At 39.2% G+C, this 15,655-nt stretch overlaps 2 protein-coding genes and 1 pseudogene across 2 annotated transcripts; all 3 read left to right on the top strand.

The window, feature by feature from the left end:
• Positions 1 to 2,145: 2,145 nt before the first annotated feature.
• Positions 2,146 to 5,136, top strand: LOC130236820 (uncharacterized; annotated as a pseudogene).
• Positions 5,137 to 5,640: 504 nt separating this feature from the next.
• On the top strand, positions 5,641 to 6,693 carry LOC130236479 (trace amine-associated receptor 13c-like). The gene has a single exon (XM_056467198.1). It carries the CDS (start codon positions 5,641 to 5,643, stop codon positions 6,691 to 6,693), a length of 1,053 nt encoding a protein of 350 aa, XP_056323173.1.
• Positions 6,694 to 13,466: 6,773 nt separating this feature from the next.
• Positions 13,467 to 14,516, top strand: LOC130236614 (trace amine-associated receptor 13c-like). The gene has a single exon (XM_056467352.1). The coding sequence runs from the start codon at positions 13,467 to 13,469 to the stop codon at positions 14,514 to 14,516; it is 1,050 nt and encodes a 349-aa protein (XP_056323327.1).
• Positions 14,517 to 15,655: the final 1,139 nt, after the last annotated feature.

Here is a 15,655-nt window from a genome sequence, read left to right as displayed (position 1 = left end):
TGATGACGCGCCTGTCAATCAATATTGGTGGGCGGGGGGACCGCTCTCCTACGTCAGGTAGCGGTTGATTTGAAAACAGCTCCAATTGGTCCACCGTTTTTTATGTTGTTAAATTGAAAAAAAAAAAAAAGCACTGGGTGTGCTTATATCACCCCAATATGATGGTCTATACACCATGCATGCACACATGTCTGTCCAAACAGCTTGAAAAGTAGATTTTTTACCATAGGTGCCCTTTAAAGTAACAAAGTTAATTATGTATATTCAGAATTAATAACAACTTATTTTTAATCATTAATATTCATTATTTAAGCTAATTTCGCTACATCATATTTGGCACCTAAATTCTGGAACAGCCTTCCTAGCACACTTCGGGAGGTAGACACACTCTGTCAGTTAAAATCTAGATTAAAGACACATCTCTTGCATTAGCATACACACAAAACACAAACCTGGATTCATAACCTTGAAATCCTCTAAAGGATTGTTTGTAACACTTCCCAAAAAGACCCAATATGTTTTTTTGAATGGGATCTAAACTCATGTCTGTCAGTTTCTCCTTAGGTTAATTTTCAATCTGGTTTTAGACCACATCACAGTACAGAGAGCGCTCTTATAAAGATAATTAATGATATACGCCTAAATACAGATTCAGGCAAACTAACAGTGCTCGTACTACTCTATCTCAGTGCCGCATTTGACACTGTCGATCACAGCATACTTCTGGATAGGCTGGAAAACTGGGTTGGGCTGTCTGGGACGGTCCTCAAATGGTTCAGATCTTACCTTGAAGGGAGAGGTTATCATGTCAGTATAGGTGATCATAGGTCAAGGTGGACACCTATAACATGTGGAGTCCCACAAGGCTCGATTCTGGCACCTCTCCTGTTCAACCTTTATATACTCCCTCTGAGCCAAATAATGAGGGAAAAAAAACAAATCTCCTACCACAGCTATGCTGATGACACTCAGATCTACCTAGCCTTACTGCCTAATGACTACAGCCCCATTGACACCCTCTGCCAATGCATTGATAAAATTAACAGTTGGATGTGCCAAAACTTTCTTCAGTTAAACAAAGAGAAAACTGAAGTGATTGCGTTTGGGAACAGAGATGAGGTTCTCAAGGTGAATGTGTACCTTGGCTCTAAGGGTCAAACAACAAAAAATAAGGTCAAGAATCTTGGTGTGATTCTGGAGTCAAATCTGAGTTTCAATAGTCATGTCAAAGCAGTTAGTAAATCAGCATACTATCATCTCAAAAACATTGCAAGAATCAGATGCTTTGTTTCCAGTGAAGACTTGGAGAAACTTGTTCATGCTTTTATCAGCAGCAGGAAGGATTACTGTAACAGCCTCCTCACTGGCCTTCCCAAAAAGACAGTCAGACAGTTGCAGCTCATCCAGAATGCTGCAGCCAGAATTCTGACCAGAACCAGAAAATCAGAGCACATCACACCTGTCCTCAGGTCTTTACACTGGTTCCCAGTTACATTCAGAATAGATTTTAAAGTATTATTACTGGTCTATAAATCACTAAATGGGCTAGGACCTCAATACATTACAGATATGCTCACTGAATACAAACCTAACAGATCACTCAGATCTTTAGGATCATAAAATAGAAATTCCAAGAGTTCAGTCAAAGCAGAGTGAATCAGCTTTCAGGTACTACGCCCCTCACTGCTGGAATCAGCTTCCAGAAATGATCAGATGTGCTCCAACATTAGGCACATTCAAATCAAGACTGAAAACACATCTGTTTAGCTGTGCCTATACTGAATGAGCACTGTTCTACGTCCGCCAGATCGCACTATTATGTTTTTCTTTTCTTTTTAATTCTTTTATAACACATTTTATCTGCTTTTATGCTTATTTGTTTTATTTTTTATCATGTTTATGATTTGTTTTTATTTCTCTTATACTTGTTTCTTTTATTCCCGTTTATGTAAAGCACTTTGAATTGCCACCGTGTATGATATGTGCTATATAAATAAACTTGCCTTGCCTATTCTGTTACTGTTTTGGAGCAGGAGAGTAAGGTGCAACGCACAGGTCCTGAACCTGGTGAGACGCAGGAGGAGCCCGGCCAGGAGGCAACCCACAGAGCCAAGTCCCTCCATGTACTAGACCCTCAAATTCCAAGCAAAGTAGTTCAACAGCATATTAAATGGCCCCCAGCCAGCAAGCAAAGAGAGTGGCTGCAGTTTGATGAAGATGTGTCCAACATCATTCAAGCCATAGCCAAAGGAGATGCAGATAGCTGACTCAAAACTATGACTACCATCATCTTCAGCTATGCTCTAGAAAGATTTGGTTGCGTAGAGAAAGGAAAGACCAAGCCCACCTCCTACACTATGAACCGTACGGCTACCCACATACATCACCTGCGTCAGGAGCTGTATAAGAAAGCTACTGATGAGGAGAAGCAACCATTAGTGGAGTTGAAAAACATTTTGCGGAAGAGGCTGATGATCCTACGCAGGGCGGAGTGGCATCGGAGACGAGGGCGAGAGAGAGCCAGAAAGCGAACGGCCTTCATCACCAATCCCTTCGGCTTTACAAAACAGCTGCTCTGGGACAAACGCAGCGGTCGACTTGATTGCTCAAAAGAGGAGGTGAATCGCTTCCTTGAGAACACAGTGAGCGATCCACTGAGAGAGCAGGAACTGGAGCCCAACAAAGCTCTTATCAGCCCCGCCGCCCCAGAAAGAGAGTTCAATTTGAGGGGGCCAAGCCTGAAGGAGGTCAAGGAGATCATACAGGCATCTCGCTCAGCATCTACTCCAGGCCCTAGTGGCATACCTTACTTGGTATATAAGCGCTGCCCAAGGCTTCTCCGGCATCTGTGGAAGATCTTGAAGGTAATTTAACAATGAGGAAGAGTTGCTGAGCAGTGGAGGTGTGCCGAGGGAGTGTGGATCCCTAAAGAGGAAAACTCGAAAAACATCAACCAGTTTCGAACCATCTCTCTATTGAGTGTTGAAGGGAAAGTGTTTTTTAGCATCGTCTCACGAAGACTGACAGAGTTCCTCCTCAAGAACAATTATATCGATCCTTCAGTGCAGAAGGGGGGGTTCCTGGAGCGCCTGGCTGCTTAGAACATACTGGAGTAGTTACACAACTCATCAGAGAGGCCCATGAGAACAAAGGGGACTTAGTTGTCTTGTGGTTGGACCTGGCAAATGTCTATGGGTCCATACCGCACAAGCTGGTCGAGCTCGCTCTTCACCGCCATCATGTTCCTAGTAAGATTAAGGACCTAATTCTGGATTACTACAATAATTTCAGGATGCGGGTCACATCTGGGTCAGAAACATCAAACTGGCATCGCATTGGGAAAGGAATAATAACAGGCTGCACCATCTCAGTTTTTCTTTTCGCTCTTGCCATGAACATGGTGGTCAAGTCAGCCAAAGTGGAATGCAGAGGGCCCCTATTAGAGCGTATATGGATGACCTTACCATCACAACAACAACGGTCCCAGGGAGCAGGTGGATCCTACAAGGACTTGAGAGACTCATTGCTTGGGCTAGGATGAGTTTTAAGCCCTCCAAGTCTAGGTCCATGGTGCTAAAGCAGGGGCAAGTGGTTGACAAGTTCCATTTTATCATCTCAGGAAGTGTCACATCAACCATCACGGAGCAACCTAAAAGACTCTGCAGCCATCCAGAAGTCCAAAAATGAACTTGGAGCTTGGCTCACGAAGGTTGACAAATCCAGCCTGCCTGGTAGGTTCAAAGCCTGGATCTATCAGCACTCAATTCTGCCCCGAATTTTGTGGCCTCTGCTGATTTATGCAGTCCCAATGTCAACAGTTGAGTCCCTAGAACAGAAGATAAGTGGCTTTCTCCGAAAATGGTTGGGCCTTCCACGCAGCCTTACCAGTGCTTCACTGTACGGGATGAGTAACACCTTGCAGCTGCCATTAAGTGGCCTCACAGAAGAATTCATGGTCGTACGCACCAGAGAAGCCCTACAGTATAGGGACTCTAGAGACTGCAAGGTGTCATCAGCCTGCATTGAGGTTATGACAGGCAGGAAATGGAATACTGGGAAAGCAGTGGAGGTGGCAGAGTCACGCCTGAGACAAAAGGCTCTGGTGGGCACTGTGGCGACAGGCAGAGTGGGCTTGGGCTATTTTCCACAGACCTTAGTTAGCCAGGTCCACGGCAAGGAAAGACACCACCTACTCCAGGAAGAGGTTCGAGCAAGTGTGGAGGAAGAGAGAGTCAGCAGGGTGGTAGGACTCCAGCAGCATGGAGCATGGACTAGGTGGGAGAATACAATGCAACGTAGGATCACCTGGGCGAACATCTTGCAGGCGGATTTCCAGCGAGTCCGTTTCCTGGTACAAGCTGTCTACGATGTACTGCCAAGTCCATCAAACCTCCATGTGTGGGGAAAGAATGAGACACCTTCCTGCCTTCTTTGCTCTGGAAGAGGCTCTTTAGAACACCTCCTCAGCAGCTGCCCCAAGGCTCTGGCTGATAGTCGTTATCGGTGGCGCCATGACCAAGTGCATAAGGCAATTGCTAAGAGCTTAGCCTCAGCCATCAGCACCAGCAAGAATCATCATGCTCCAAAGAAGGCAGTCCACTTCATTAAAGCTGGAGAAAAACCCCGGGCCCTCCCACAATTAGCAACAGGCCTCCTTCACAAAGCCTCGGACTGGCAGCTGGAGGTTGACCTGGGAAAACAGCTAAGGTTTCATCACATCGCAAAAACTCATCTCCGCCTAGAAATTACAATCATCTCTGAAGCTTCAAGACAGCTAATTTTTCTGGAGTCGACAGTGCCTTGGGAAGAGCGCATTGAGGAAGCAAATGAGAGGAAGCGTGCTAAGTACCAGGAATTAGTGGAGGAGTGCAGGGAGAGAGGCTGGAGAACTTTCTATGAGCCCATAGAAATAGGATGTAGAGGCTTTGCGGGGCGTTCACTTTGCAAAGTCCTCAGTCGCTTGGGCATTACAGGGGTGGCAAAGAAAAGGGCCATTCGATCTGCAAGTGAAGCCGCAGAGAAGGCCACAAGGTGGCTGTGGATTAAGAGGGCAGATCCGTGGACTGCTACTGGGACACAAGTCGGGACTTGATCAACCCCGGCTGGGTCACCTGGGTGAGAGTGTATGATGTTGAGAGACCCAAAACACCCAATGATCCCAGGATACATCACTGATGATGTGTCCCAAATGCATCCATGAGATGTTTCTTGCATAAATAAAAAAGTGATGTATCAAATAACATGATATATTAAATGAATATGATGTATTGTTGATATTGTTGAGATTATTATAAATGAATCATTGTAAACTTGCTGGTTATTATTATTTATTATTACTGTTTATTCATAAAACTGATTGTTAAATGTACAGTTTATTCTGATTAACTATTTTTTATCTGTTTTATTGTTATTATTATTATTATTATTTTACTACATAATATAATACTGTTTACTATGTTCTTTTATATATATGCATGTTCTTTTTAATGTAAACTTTATAAATGCTTTGGCAATACATTAGTAACATTTGGCATGCAAATAAAGCAATTATTGTATTGAATTGAGAGAGAGAAAAAAATATATACATAGATTACATCAGAGTGGGCGGTAGATGAGGTCAGTCTGATTCAGACACTATAAATGAAAGGACAGAAAGGAGAACAGAACAAACTCCTTACAGGAGGAGACTCACTCATGGCCTATGAGACAGAGGATCAGGAGACTCAATACTGCTTTCCTGACATCAACTCATCATGTGTCAAGGGACAACTCTCTAGCCATGGATATATCTTCACATATGTGTTTGCATCATTGCTGTCAGCATGGACTGTGTTTCTGAACCTGCTGGTGATCATCTCCATCTCTCACTTCAAGAAGCTTCACACTCCAACCAACATGATTATTCTCTCTCTGGCTTTAACTGATCTGTTTATTGGACTTTTCATGCCCATAGGCGCCATCAGACTGAGTGAAACATGCTGGTATTTTGGAGACACTTTCTGTGGACTCTATTTTTTATTAATTTCATTACTTTTCTCAATATCTATTGGCAGTTTAGTTTTAATTGCTGTTGATCGTTATGTGGCTGTGTGTCACCCTTTACTGTACCCACAGAAAATAACCATCACTAAAACATTAGTGAGTGTCTGTCTGAACTGGGTTTGCCTATCAGCTTATAGCACTGCCCTTGTAATTAGTAATGGATATTTTGACACTTCACACAGAACAGATGTGTGTTATGGACAGTGTTTAATCATGATAAGTATTAGTTGGACAGTCACTGATCTGTTCATGTCTTTTATTTTTCCTTGCACTCTGATCATCACTTTATATCTGAGGATTTTCTATGTAGTTCATCAGCAAGTGAAGGTTATAAACTCTCTGATGAAGGGTGGTAAATGTGTAACGGAGGGTTCAGTGAAGAGGAAATCTGAGAGTAAAGCTGCTCTGACTTTAGGAATCATTGTGTCAGTTTATCTGCTTTGCTGGATTCCTTACTATATCTGTTCTCTAACTGGAATCTCTTCCACAGCTATGAATGTTTTATTATGGATTGTTTATGCTAACTCTGGTCTCAATCCTCTGGTTTATGCTTTATTTTACCCCTGGTTTAAAAAGACAGCTAAACTCATCTTAACTCTGAAAATATTACAGCCAGCATCCTCTCTGATCAATATCTTTACACAACATTAATTATAAGGACTTGCAAAGAAACCACTAATAAACCTTTAGATATTATACGATATCATTGACATCTTATTTGCAATTTTCACAAAATTGCATAAAGCTCATTTCAAGCTGAATGTTTAACATGTAACTAACGTATGTTATGTAAACAGAAAGTAAAGATATGTGACTGATAACTAAAGTTACCAGTAAGGTTGGGTATTGTTTGGGGTTATTTCGATAACGGTGCTAAATCGATACATTTAAAATGGTACCGGTGCCAAAACGGTACCTGAACCCATACTTTTAAGCCACAAAATTAAATATATATATTTATATATATATATCTTTTTTTATCTTTATAATTGAACAATATAAATATATATTTAATATAAGTTTAAAGTATACATAAATTAATATTTTATAAATTTGAATTCACATTACATTAGCTTACTACTAACCTGTGGAACCTGTCATCAAAATCAATGAACTTTTTCTAGGGTTGAGGCTGTGACTATGTTTACATGGACAACAGTGATCTAATGATTCTGAGTTACATGTTAGAGCACATATATCTATTAACATCATCACGCTATACATGTTTCCTCCGCAGTTTCATGTCATTTCAATTTAGAATTTGTCAACTTTAACTGCAGTTCGGCACTTTCAGTTTAATTTTATTCATGTCCCCGTGACAAACTGAGGTATTGGTAGAGAATATGATGTAAGGACTGGTGGAACAGTTTTAATGGAAATTGACACTGCACCCCGAATGGGGAAAAATTTAAATAAATAAATAACTCGCATTTTGTGATGCAGGTTCTTTAAGGTAATAAAAATAAATTCTCTGTTTACATGGTAGACTTTTAATATTGCTGTCATATTGGCGTATTGGTCTCCATGTTAATGTACTCCCTGAAATTGCCAGGTGATGTCGCAAGCTGTGCATTCCTCTGCCTGTAAGTTGATTCCATGAGCCCTCAAATTTCATAAGTTTGTGCTCACTGTACTGCATGCTTTGACTTTTACATCTAAATAACAATAACAAACGGCTAACATCGCAGACGGTGTCCGTATCCCTCAAAGTTGTTTAGAATTAAATGTTTAAAGATGGTGACACACAATCTGTACCTATGTTTGCCTTTGATGCACCTCTCGATGCTTCTTACGTTCTTGTCACAGCACCAGTGGCACCAAAATTGGGCACCGAAATTCATATGCTGATTCTGTCCGGTGCATACCAGTTACAAGGTTTCTGTTCTCAACCCTAGTAACCAGTCATGCAATTATTTTGCAGATATTTAATATGTGTGTGGGGGTGAGAGGAGATTATGTGGCTCATCTTTGTGCCTAATATATCTATATGCCTTATAGTAACATTAATAAGATCTGCAACTGCAGCAAAAACACTTTGCGAGCATTGGGATTTTCAGTGTACAAACACCGACATCAAAACATTTCACTGATAATGAACTTGACACTTAATCTGTCTGCATCTCAAAAGTCAATGCTGAAGAGTTGAAATGTAACCGCCAGTTTAATTCATCCGTGTATTTCTCCTCATGACCACTCCAGATCAGCTTATTAGTGTTTTATGTCTCATCAAAAATGTAGAGCTTTTCTTAATCAAGTATGCGTGATAAATCTCGTGGGTCTGAGGGTGGTGTGCGCAGAATGATGTCAGGGATAATGTGCAGCACATCAGTCTCCAGCCCAACAGAAGAGCTCCAGAAGGAAAATAGGAGAGCTGACCACAGTGAAGGACAAGAGGACCAGGGGCCTTTACCATGAAGCTGGATTAGCCATATATGTTTCAGTTTACATTCAGGTTACATGAAGGCAGCTCAACTTTAATCGCTCTTTGTTGCTCTTTGCCATGGAATTATGAAGCGGCTGAGCTGAGATACATTCATTTTACCTAAAACCCAGTTTTGGTGCAAGCTAAACTAAAATGAAACCCTGCTTCTTGCTTTGGTTATTTTTGATGTTGTTATTTTACTATTATTAAATTTACGTTCCATTTATCATTAGATAGTTCTTGGCTCTTCTTCCTGAACGATTAACTTTGTTAAATTAATGTTACATTAATTACAGTATCACTATATTAAGGTTGTGCAATATGAATTTTTGATCGTGGCCTAATAAAATATCTCCCCGATCTGCTTTTGAAGGAATATCGTAATATTGTGGTCAATATATTGTACAAAAAGTGAATTAGCATGGATGGAGGTGACGCATCCCCACAAATATCCACTGATTATTGAAATGCTCAATGTACATGTACAAAAAGGGTTAAATCACACTCTCTACTCAAGCACTAACTCCACCAAACACACATAGACATTGCAATTGGCTGTGGATTTTCCTGTCAGGTGAGAGACTGCTATGGTACAGTTTTAGATGTTTGCAGTGCAGTCCAGTCAGGCTTACTGTGCAAGGCTCTAGTCAGACGTGCACATACAGTGAGCTACTTTTCAAGAAAAGTGTAAGTCACTTGAAGTTGAGTTCACTACTAGTCTACCATAATAACAGTAAGTATACTGTGCAGCATTTAGTTTTGATTTTGGCCTCCACAGTGATTATGAAAAAACCCAACAATCAATTAAATGTTTATTGTGTCATATGCCTCCGCCTTTCCAGAAGTCTGCATTCATTCCTACACAAGTAAACTTATGTAAATTGACATTTGCAGCATGAAACATGCTTGATTTAATGCCATTTCCATTATTAAGAGTTAGATTAGATTTACTCATTTGCTAATGTTTTTAACAGCACTAAATAGAATGTGCGCTGTTCTGTTTACCTGCTCAGAGACAGAGAAGAACAGAAACAAGTAAAGCTATCTGCCAAGTTATAGGTGCAGTAGGTGATCGTCTTCAGAAACATGTTTTGTTGTGCTGGTTGAAAGTCTCTTCACATTCCAATTGTAATGATTAAAGTTAATGATCTAAATGTATTTATATGTATTTTTATATTCAGGGTAAGGCATAAAGCTAAAAGATGTCCATCCAATTAAATACTGTCGGGCTGACAATTCCCATAAATCTGATAAGTAGCCCAAACTGTCTGTCAGCAAATGTAGATTTGTACAACTGCACACTTCTGTTCACTCAGATCCACCATTTGTGTGTACACACGTGCCACAAGTTCATGTACAGTGCGCATTTATGTCTCGAGAGGAGCGGTAAAAAATGCTGAATAACATTTTTTTAAATCATGAATCAATATTGGAGTTACGTTTGCACGCTGGAGAAAGGACGACACCATGGCTGAAGTATTTCTTTTTAGACAGGTGATGTTCTGTGACTGTTTTAATCACGCAAAATTGATGTAGATTGTGTTGTCCTACGAATGGGTTATATGCACAGAAGTGTTGTTCAGCCACTGAAATCTTCTGGCGAAAGATTGATGCGACTATTTTCAGTTTAATAAGGTCTTTACAACATTGATAATGTAGATTTTATTTAGTTTAACAACAAAACATCAGTAAATAGCGCTATTCCGCCAAGCCTGTTTTACAGAGGTGAAGGTTTTATATTCACATTGGGTCATTTTTGAACAGTGACAACCTGTGAAGCGCTCCTTATGTTGACCATGCTACTCTGAATTTTCGGTCTGAAATAGCATGTAAGTATGGTTTAGTAGTAAGTGTAATTCCTGCACGCCACCAACCAACCACTAAGAGTCGCTTTAGGACAATTCGTGAGAGAGGGTTGTCTGCTCTCATCTTTAAGCTGTGCGCATACGTGTTTCAGGAGGCGTGGCTTTGGACAGCATTGGAGGGACTGTGTTTCAAAGATATTAACCAGTTAGCATTGTGGCAGATCACCTACTGCACCTTTAAACAAGCGGTTACATCTTTTAAAACATATAGCAGAGCAAACTTAGTGGCTGCTTTTAAAGGCCCCTCTCCAATAACAACACATTCAGTGTGATCAAACCCTGTGGATCAAACTCCCATATTCAGCTGCAAGCAGTAGTTTGCTTTCTTATAACATTGTAAATTGATGCTGCAATATATTGTACAAAACCGTAATTACAATTAGTGAAATATATTATAATGTATATTATAACGTATTACAATTATTCAATAAAACAATATTATTATTATTGTTGGACCTAATAGTTATTATTATAAGTAGAATTTTATTAAAGCCCATTTATAAAATATTAATGTAGTAGGTGAAGTGCAAAATCATTTTACCAATCTTTTTTTCAGGTGCATTTTCCCAAATTATCTTGTTTGCATCAATTAAAAAGTTGAAAGTAGGTTAAACTTGTGCTTTTACATAGTTAAAATGTTCAAGAAAAGGTCCCAAGATGCTAATTAAAAAGTTTTCATTGGTGGATCTTGGCTAACAGCAAAGCTGAAGTTAGGGATCTTGGACATTTGGTGACCATCGCTCTAGACTAGAGGGCTGCAAAGTAGGAATCACTGCTCACTTTATTAAAGATCGTTTAATTCTTTATTTTTTGAAGCTGCTAGCTGACAAAAACATTGCTGTTTTAAAATGTCCATTCAGACAGATATTAAGCAGAAGAAATGTAGCAAATCTTTAAGCTTTACTTCCCGTTTCATTGATTGCTTATTTTATTGCTTATTAAATACAAAGTCATTGTGAGCCGTAGGGGTGGGCGATATGACCTAAAATTAATATCACGGTATTTTTTTCAATAGCAAAATAATATACATCGCAAGGAAGAACGGACAAAAGAAAGTCTCACTTCTATCACTCTTTAAAAGTTTTGGTTTGGGTCATTGTAAATGCTCAGTCTCGTTATGAGCTGATCTTCATTTCTCTGTGTTGGTGGAATAAAGCAGGCAAGTCAGCCGCACCAATTTATGAGCAGACAGAGCAGGATTCTCATGATGACCACCGGCGCAATTCCGCTCTGTTATGAGCCGTAGTTTCAGTGTAAACTTAGTAAAGGCGAGTTTCTTTGGCGATGATGTCTACAGTATTAGACTTTATATTTAGCGGACATTTGCGCTGAACACGCGGTGAATGCAACGCATCGAGATTCGGGCACCTTCTCCGAAAACACTCGATTGATCTCAGCTGGCGGATCAACATTTACCTCATGTCATGATTGCTGTCATCTGCGCCATTATTATTATTATTATTATTATTATTATTATAACTTTAGGTGAGGTTTCAGGATTGTATAGAAAAACAGAATAAACTAAATAAAAGGAATAAAAGGCCTGCCCTGAGTATTTTCCACTTAAATTACAAATTTAGATTACAAAACGAAAACACTGAATTCTTTTTATAACCAGCATAGGCTGTTATTATTTTAAGCTTATTTTAATAAAGCAGACCTACAAACTCAAAATGCCGCGGCCAAAACACAAACTGGTCTGTTAAATACAATCGTAATATAAATAAAATAAAAGTGAAATATTCAGTTTCGAATATGGAATCTTTGTTAACTGTATGATCAAAATTAAAAGAGCAGCCTATTCGAAATATTCGAAACTGAATATTTCACTTTTATTTTATTTATATTACGATTGTATTTAACAGACCAGTTTGTGTTTTGGCCGCGGCATATAGCGGACCCTGAGGCACATCGCTTCACCTCAAAGTTTATTAGTTATTCTTGTTTATTTTGTAAATAACTGACCGACAAAAACTAAGATACAAATTGTACAAAACAAAATTCGTTCAAAGAATATTTTTCTGCCGACGAAAATATCTGAATTGTATATTTTTGTGCGTCCCCCTCCGCTACACAACTGTGTAGTGTTTGTTTCGCTCCACGGGAAAAAAAAGGATTTAATTAATGCTCCACTGTAATTGCTACACAAACCCCTGTGATATATTAGCTACATTTTTTTATAAATGTCTTTACACAAAATTATTATATGCTATAGCCTACAGCCTACTTTAAATAAGTCAAAATATATGCGATTGTTGACTCATCACCGGTTGCAGCATGCGCGTCTGTTAATAGCTTCTGTAAAAAAATACCTACATTTGACCAGCATTTTAGCAAAGCCTATATTAATATACTGATATGCCTGTGCCAGTTTGACACTGTAAATTAAACTGAGGAGAGTTTAACTACTTCACAACACTCCGTCACCTGCTCAGCGCGAGGGCGAAGGAGAAAAGTGCAGCGCTGAGGTAAAATCATATTCTCAAGTCATAATCTTTAAAATAATGACTTGTATTAAAAATGTTGATAAAGGGACTGGGATATAGAAATTACAGCGGTGCGTTAAAAATGCTTATTTTTATATATCTGCGCGGTTAACCGACATACCGCATGATTTCTTCCATTACCGTCACAGCCCTAATTCAGACACACAAATGCTCCCAAATATATTATGAGGGCGCATAGATTAAATTTTGGGCGCTCATGCGACCAAAATGGTTGCAATTTCGAGCCCTGTAGTATAAGGACATGTATTCAGACCACAACTGAATGTTTGAAGAAAACTGAATGCCTTATTTAGAATTAGCTATTATTGATGTAAATGCAGCCGTTCAAGGCGCATAATTGATTTATACCGGTATTGACGGTATTAGAAAATCCATGTCGTGGCGCAATGTCACACCGGTGATGACTATGACACCGGTGTACCGCCCACCCCTAGTGAGCCGGCTCCAAAATTATTCTGCTTAGGGTCCCCGAATATACAGGACCGGCCCTGATATCCAGTCATACGCATAAACATTCACATGAATTAATGTTCATTAAAATTGACAAGCAAGAAAAAAACTAAACTTTTTTTTTTTTGTTGATTTGTTACATCAGAGTGGGTTGGTCAATCTGATCCAGACACTGTATAAATGAAGGAACAGAAAGGAGAGCAGAACAAACTCCTAACAGGAGGAGACTCACTCATGGCCTATGAGACAGAGGATCAGGAGACTCAATACTGCTTTCCTGACATCAACTCATCATGTGTCAAGGAACAACAATTAAGTCATGGATACATCACATATTTGTTTGTGTCACTGCTGTCAGCATGGACTGTGTTTCTGAACCTGCTGGTGATCATCTCCATCTCTCACTTCAAGAAGCTTCACACTCCAACCAACATGATTATTCTCTCTCTGGCTATAAATGATCTGCTTGTTGGACTTCTCATGCCTATAGAGGCCATCAGACTGTCTGAGACGTGTTGGTACTTTGGAGACACTTTCTGTGGACTCTATTTAATATTTATTGCATTACTTCTCGCTGCATCTCTGGGTAATTTAGTTTTAATTGCTGTGGATCGTTATGTGGCTGTGTGTCACCCTTTACTGTACCCACAGAAAATAACCATCACTAAAACATTAATGAGCATCTGTCTGATCTGGGCTTGCTTCTCAGCTTATAACACTACCCTTGTAATTAATAATGGATATTTTGACACTTCACACAGAACAGATGTGTGTTATGGACGGTGTTTAATCATGATAAGTTTTAGCTGGCTTGTCACTGATTTGTTAATGTCTTGTATTTTTCCTTGCACTCTGATCATAATGTTTTATCTGAGGATTTTCTATGTAGTTCATCAGCAAGTGAAGGTTATAAACTCTCTGATGAAGGGTGGTAAATGTGTAACGGAGGGTTCAGTGAGGAGGAAATCTGAGAGTAAAGCTGCTCTGACTTTAGGAATCATTGTGACAGGTTATATGCTTTGCTGGATTCCTTACTATATCTGCTCTCTAACTGGAATCCCCTCCACAGTTATAAATGTTTTAATATGGGCTGTACATTCCAACTCAGGTCTGAATCCTCTGGTTTATGCTTTATTTTACCCCTGGTTTAAAAAGACAGCTAAACTCATCTTAACACTAGACATACTTCAGCCTGCATCCTCTTGGATTAATATTTTTACAGAACATTAATTATAATTACCTGCAAAGCTGTCAATAATAAAGGTAGTTATAATATTTTCTATATATTTGTCATTTTCACTACTCATGTTATATCACACATAGCTTATTTAAACCTGTAAGTTTGACACAAGTAACTTATGACGTACTACTGTGAAAACAAGATAAAGATATGTGACAAAATATATCCATTATTAACTGTGTTAATTAGGCATGGTGTGGGGGATTGTGTGACGCTGCTTGCTTTGTGCTTAATGCCAAGTCACAATATTCATAACTGCTATGCAAAGTATGTTTGAAATCAACAAACATTGCTATCAAAAACCACATTTATTGATAATAAACTAAGCTTTTCTGTATCCAAAAAAACCAAAACTATTGAAGTGTTATAGGACTGAAAGTGGTGTGAGCAGAAGGTCAGTGGTGAGTGATAATGAGCTATGATGATGATGTGCAGCACATCTGTCTCCAGCCCAACAGAAGAGCTCCAGAAAGAAAAAATGCAGAGCTGATGACAGAAGGATGAGAGGACCAGGCCTCAGACACTTTATGCTGTTGTTTTGCATTTATTTTATAATCAATCCTCTAATTTTAATACAATAAAGACATTACTCTGTGTGTATGGGCTATCCTGATGCAAAATCCAGTGCAAAGTCCTACACAATATTAATCATTTAAGGTGTTTACATGTCTGTACTGCATGTCAATAATGTGTTGTTTACACTACGATTATGACTTCAGTCATATTATGGTAATCAAAAACCTCTGTTTACATGGTAGACGTTTAATCAGAGTATTGTCTTAATCGTATTAAAATCTGAGGATTGGTGTTCATGTAAACGTACCGAATGACACACAGTGAGAATTGCCCAGTCATATAGGTTTGGGCTTCACAATTATAGTATTAGAAAAAAATCACTGCCATCCTGTTAGAAAACACAGCAACTTCACCAAGCTCTTGTCATTTTAAGACTGCAATGCTCTATCAGCAGGCCTTCAACCGAGCAAGACCAAACCGGATTCAGAATCCAGCTTCATGTCTGCTCTTCAATCAGCCAACATTTTTTACACCTGTAATTTCTGAAATTGGTAAAACTCAGTTTGTATTCTGCATATTGAATTAAAATAGCATAAGCATAGAAAGATCAAAA

Source organism: Danio aesculapii, chromosome 10 (assembly GCF_903798145.1).
Source record: "Danio aesculapii chromosome 10, fDanAes4.1, whole genome shotgun sequence".
Taxonomy (NCBI): Eukaryota; Metazoa; Chordata; class Actinopteri; order Cypriniformes; family Danionidae; genus Danio; species Danio aesculapii.
The sequence above is the reverse complement of the archived record's forward strand: the minus strand, read 5'-3'. Positions and strand labels throughout refer to the sequence as shown.

Bases quoted from the DNA above. Each gene is read 5' to 3' on its own strand.
- LOC130236479 (XM_056467198.1), top strand. From the start codon at position 5,641: ATGAAAGGACAGAAAGGAGAACAGAACAAACTCCTTACAGGAGGAGAC.
- LOC130236614 (XM_056467352.1), top strand. From the start codon at position 13,467: ATGAAGGAACAGAAAGGAGAGCAGAACAAACTCCTAACAGGAGGAGAC.